Raw genomic sequence first — 6,000 nt, 5'->3', positions numbered from 1 at the left:
GTGAGTTGGCCTTAAAATGAATTTCAAACAGCATAAAAAGTCTCAAAAGGTCTTGAATTTAATTGACTAAAGTTTGTAGGAAACCTTGATTATACATTATTACTATTATTGCCCTTCAGGTTGAATGTTGTGTGTAATTATTGGCTGGGAGTTTAATGACGTTCAGTGGGACCTTTTTGCATTTTTGGCAAGTCATGTGTACTTCTCTATATATCATAAGTCCTACCCCATAATTTCATACGCTTTTTCATTTTTGGAACAGCAGGCTCTCCTAAACCCCTAAATGTGTCTCGAACCTGGTTCCCAAAGTCTTAATCTACAATTTCAAAACAATGGTTGGTATTTAAAGGGTGAATTTAGTTAAACTACAACTTGACTTTTTTTAATTACTTCAATAGTAAGTAAATACAGTGTTCTTTGTAAAATGTAGCTAGTTAATGGTCTGATAGTGTGATAAAATCGCCTTCCTTATAGCATTGTAGTTGTTTATTTATTTATTTTTTTTAATACAAATGTACATACTGTTCACTTTACACCCCCTTTCCTGTACTATTTATTTCTGTCCTATGTTATATATTGTTTATTTATTTATTTCATTTCTTGCACTGTTTATTGAGTTGGCTTGTTTAATCTCATGTTACATGTGTACAAGGACAATAAAGGCATTCATCATCATCATCCTTCATCATCATAAAATGGCCTCTACAAGCATAAAATAATCCTATTTCTATAAATAAAAAAAAAAACAGTTATTTATTGACCAATAGTGCTGTTAGTTTTGTGGTAATTTCCCCAAAAAAATACCCTAAAAAAGGAACTGGAAAGATTTCCAGATAATTTTTTAATTAATTGTTAAATCTTTCCAGTACCCTCCCGCAATGTGCCCTGTACACCTAAGGGTACTCGTACCCCTGATGGGACCCACTGCTCTAGGTTTTATATGTATGTGTTTAGGGAGAATGGATGGATGAGACTTAAATTACTATTTTTTATTTTGTAGCACTTTGTATGTTGCATTGGCAGAGATGTGGATTGATTATTTGTTTGAAAGCCTGAATTTCCTTTTGTTGTTGTCTTTTAGGAAGCACTCGCAGCACTTATGTGTGCTGCATCCAACGTCATTCTTCTCTCCGTCCGGAGCACATGAAGGATCAGGACAGCGTGTTTAGCTCCAGCTCCAGTAATCGCTGCGCTCGGCGCCACCTTCACCACTGATCGGTACGTGTGTGGTGGGTGCGCGAGGAAGTCTGAACATTAGAGATTTATTATATTAGAGTAATCGCAATCAGTCATGTGATTTAGATCCTGGTTTGAGTTGTTCTGATGCATCATTCCTGTTTACGTCTGGACTTAATTCTAGATCCTGGGAAGCGCGCCTTGCTTCAATGCACAGCTTAGCTCAACAAGGGTGAAACCCTTCTTCACTACTCTACTTCCTCCAATAAGGCCTGGATGTCGTGGTGGTCTCGCTCCCCCATTTAGAGTCCCATTTGGAACCGTTATCGGCCCAAAGCAGAGCTCCTCCAGATGGGATGATTGTAAATCTCTCAGTTCCTGAAGTTTTCGCCCCATCTCTGCTCAGCGTCTCTGAATTCTCTGCCCTGCTTGACCTTCAGCAGCCCTGGGAACACCACACCACTGTGGTTTACTGGGACTTTGTGTCCAAGACTGTGAGTTTACCATGAAGTGGATGGCGAGGCAGCTCCAGTTCAGCACTGTGGAGAACAACAGCAGCGACTTCTGCTGAAGAGTGAGTCAGATGCTGAAGCACGGGGAATCACAGAATATTAATCACATTAGAAATAAGAAATTATGCTTTTAAATTGGTCATGGAGCAGTATTTAATTTTTAAAGGGGCAGTATTATGAAAAAAATCTCTTTATAGTGGTTTTGCTACAGTGATACATCCCTTTAGTCTCATTCAGAGGGCCAAAGTTGAAAAAGTTCCATTTCCTCCCTCCCTTGTTATTCCACATTTTGTAAAAAAGTCAGCTTTAAACGGGGAAGTTAGATTGTTCCCCTTCATGACATCATAAGGTGGAAACTCCTCCTCCTGACAATCCTGGCTCTTCCTACATATAAGAATGTGAGCTCCACAAACTACTACCTCACTTGTGAAACAAACATTGCGGTTTAATATAGAATGTACATTATACTTTAATGTCATATATGTAAAGCTAAATACGCAAACATTCTTCTCTGTATTTAACCCCCTCCCTGAGGAGCAGTGGGCAGCCACGGTGTAGCGCCCAACGAACAGTTAGGGTTAATATAAGGGACTGATCTACATCCCACAGTGATGGACAAGGAAGATTAGAACTAGTGAGCCTATGATTACAAGCCTGCTCCCTTAACCAATAGTCCCTTTATCCACAGTTAATATATTTACGTTCAGTATTTAGATTATCCAGTATATAGATAATCCAAAGCGCAGCGTGAGCATTTACAGTTCCATTTTTAGTAGCCGTTATACCGCCTCATATCGCCTTTGACATGATCTGACGTGTTTGTGACTCAATGGACAAACAAATGATCATCACCTGAGATGCGCTATTCCTGTGGTCAGAATAGGTGAGAATGACAAGAAAGTGATTTAGCAGCTTAATACTCTGGTGAGTGTTTGAAGCAGCTGACTCAGATGACAGTTTACACTGCTGCTGCTCCGCACACACACACCCTGAAGCAGCGTTTGTTGGACTCACAATCACAATAGCTGCCTAAATAGCCATGTGTTTTACTGTATTGTGCAGTTTTTTGGCTGAAAACAGTAACAAGTGTGTGCATAGCAAAAAAAAGATTGCTATGGTGACTGATCTCCCTTTACAAGAGCGAGGCATGAAGTCTGCATCTACAGACACGCCCACTCATGCTAATGCATGAAGGCCCAAAAACAGCCTGTTTTTAGAAGCGTCATGAACGTGACTTTTCAGAGGGCGAAAAAACCACAGAAAACAGGCGAGTTTGGAAAAGAATCCTCAAATACTATGTTGTTGGGTTTCTTAGAACCAACGGAGATGGGTGAAAAACTAGCATAATACTGGACCTTTAACTAATCTAGTAGAGGATGTTGTGTAACAAAGGTCTTTATATTTCCTTCCCAGAATCGGGTCTTTCTCAGGTCCTCTTCTCAGTGTCGCAGCAAGAACTGCTCAGTCGGTTGATGATGTTCGGCACCGCATCCACCGTGGATGCAGTTTGTCACCTGAACAACTGGGGGGCGCTGTTCTGTGCCCATCCACACTCTGCAGGTGAGCTCACACTCCTGTGATTAGAATGTGATTAAAAACAATCCGGTTGCAGTACCTTTAAAGTTCTGCTCTGTGTTTTTATAGGCGGGACTGAAGAACCGACAGCTGGACACAGTGGATTTCTACCTGAAGAGTAAAGAAAATGCTCTGAACCCCGAAACAGCCTCCACTGACAGCCTCACTAACGGTAACTATTCATTATTAATATATACCGTTTTCTGCCTTTTTACACTGTTATTTGTGTCCTTAAACAATTAGTCAGGAAAGCAGGTCTGCCAATAACCTAAAGATTTAAACAATGTTTGTTAAATAAACATTTTTAATAAAAAAAACATTTTAAATTAAATTTTAAATAAAACATTTAAAAAAGCTAAGAAAAAGACATCAAAATATATGAAATGTGACAAATAAATATGATATGACAAAAAATAATGAAATAAGACAAAAATATATATACTGGTATGAAAGTTGATAAAAAAATATAAAAGTAGAAAAAAAATTGTGTCAAAAAATTATAACATGAGACAATGATAAAATAGACCTAAAATAGAAGAATTGGACAAAATAATTAGTTATAGTTGAAAAAAGGCAGAAAATTTGAGAAAGGAATGATAAAATTTGACGAAAATACAAAAAAATAGAGAGAGATAAAAAAACAAAAAAACATAGTAGATACAATGAAACAAAAATGCAATTCGACAAAATCATTAAATTAGAGAAAAGAATAACATTAGAAATATGTAAGTAGACAAGAAACATAAACATAGACAAAAATTAATGAAACAAGATGTAATCAATTTACCTAAAAAATAGATAAAATCAGACAATGGTCATAACATTTGAAATTAAAAAAGATATACAAAATTAGACCAAAACCAATTTATTTAGACAAAAAATAAAAATCAAACATCAAAATCCCTCGCCATCTCTTTCCTTCCTGTTTTACTGGTAGGCCTGCTACGATAGCTTATTCTCTTGGTAAAAACCCTTATGTCTTTGTGCTCTCACTCATGCAGGCGTGCAGGAACTGTGTCCTGCGTTGGACCTTCTTTGTTCAGCTGTCAAAGATTCACACAGTGAAGCCAACAGCCGTCAGTTCTCTGAACAGCTGCTGCTCATCACCATGACATTTGTCAACACCCCAGATCCGCTCCGTCTTATCCAACACGCACTGTGAGCGCTCAGACGTACACACTGTGGAGCAGCTCCAGATGGTTTTGTTGGCTAGAAAACAGCTGTGTTCTTTTTTTGCAGATGGCGATGCAGATGTGCTGAGATGTGTGGACATCCTGGACCAGTATGCCACGGAGCTGAGGACCTACATGAAGAGATTCCCGTGGTCTCCTAAGGCTGACTTAATCACTGCTGCTTCTGTACAGAAGGAGGCTCAGGATGAGTGGGAGCTGCTCCCAATGGAGGTGAAATTAGATATTTCCCTTCTCTGTTTTGTCTTCTTTTGAGGCTGTGAGAGAGAGAGAGATGATAATTAACAACTGAAAGCATTATAAATATGGGGTTTTATAATGTTTATTTTTAGGTCAAAAGTATTATCATACTGAATATTACCTGAAACTCACAAAAACACACAAAATAAGAGAAAAATATACTGAATAATAAAAAGAACAAACAACAACAAAATACACAAAATTGACACCAAAAACACACACTATTACCAGCAAAACACAAAACTACAACAAAGACACACTAAATGAGATAGAAATACACAAAATCACTACATAATACAAAAAAATAACAGAGAAACATACAAAACGACATAAGAAACAACCAAACCATACCAAAAACACACAAAATGAGATAAAATAATTTAAATAACACCCAAAACACACACAATGAGAGAAATATATACTGAACAATAAAAAGAACAGGTAAATGATGACAAATGACACCAAAAACACAAAAATGTACACAGAAAACACACAAAATGATGATAGAAATTATCTTGATTAGACCATGAACTGAAAAAACAAGGGCCAGTCTTGGTCCCTCATCAGGAGGGGAGATGACCAGAAATGATAATAAAAAAAAAATAAATAAATCTAATCAGGATGCACTAATCATGTTTCATTCCACTTATTTATAAATGAGGTTCTTTATAATGTGTGTTATCACTCATTCATTCCATCATTATCGTCTAAAGTTGTTTTTTTTCCACATAATTCTGATAACCCTGACCCTAACCCTGAAAATGTGGTAGTTGGACAAAGGGGACACTTCAGCCAAAAAAAGTTTGAGAACCAGTGGCTTAGCACAAGGTCAAAAAATGAAAAGAACCGTTTGTGCGTCTTACAGGAGCTGATCCATCAGTCCATCCTGACCAATCAGATTCCCAGAGCCCAGTTCATCCTACAGAGGCAGGGCCGGCCTGAGCAGCACTTGTCGGCTCTGAGGGTAGAGGGTCTACGTCAGGTCATCTCCTGCCTGAGAAACAGAGACCTGCAGCGTGCAAAAACTCTGCTCATTAACATGGTGAGAGCCTCACAAATGCATTACCCTCCAATGGTCCTCATCCTTCAACAAGGCTCTTCACTCTGGGAAGTGCTGTTAATCCTGCAAGCACCAGAGGTCTTCAATGTGTTAAAAGTCCGTAGCTCCATTGTGGTTAGATATATTATATAGCAGGGGTCACAAACACAGTGCCCATTAGCACCAGGTAGCCCCGCATGGACCATGTGTTGGGCCCTCAGGAGCTCTAGTCACCATTGAGCTCCATCTAAATCTGATTTACTTTCCA

The 6,000-nt window shown here is 38.4% G+C and overlaps 1 protein-coding gene across 1 annotated transcript in view; it reads left to right on the top strand.

Moving 5' to 3' along the window:
* The first annotated feature begins 1,532 nt into the window (after positions 1 to 1,532).
* LOC114464291 (spatacsin-like) overlaps positions 1,533 to 6,000 on the top strand; it is a 33,420-nt gene continuing 28,952 nt past the window's right edge. The window contains 9 exon segments of the mRNA XM_028448338.1: positions 1,533 to 1,679; positions 1,681 to 1,750; positions 3,102 to 3,214; positions 3,216 to 3,248; positions 3,333 to 3,435; positions 4,265 to 4,389; positions 4,391 to 4,421; positions 4,503 to 4,666; positions 5,559 to 5,735. Of these exon segments, the coding sequence (XP_028304139.1) occupies positions 1,533 to 1,679; positions 1,681 to 1,750; positions 3,102 to 3,214; positions 3,216 to 3,248; positions 3,333 to 3,435; positions 4,265 to 4,389; positions 4,391 to 4,421; positions 4,503 to 4,666; positions 5,559 to 5,735 (963 nt within the window).

Source organism: Gouania willdenowi, chromosome 6 (assembly GCF_900634775.1).
Source record: "Gouania willdenowi chromosome 6, fGouWil2.1, whole genome shotgun sequence".
Lineage (NCBI taxonomy): Eukaryota > Metazoa > Chordata > Actinopteri > Blenniiformes > Gobiesocidae > Gouania > Gouania willdenowi.
Note: the sequence above shows the minus strand (reverse complement) of the source record. Positions and strands in the feature narration are given on the sequence as shown.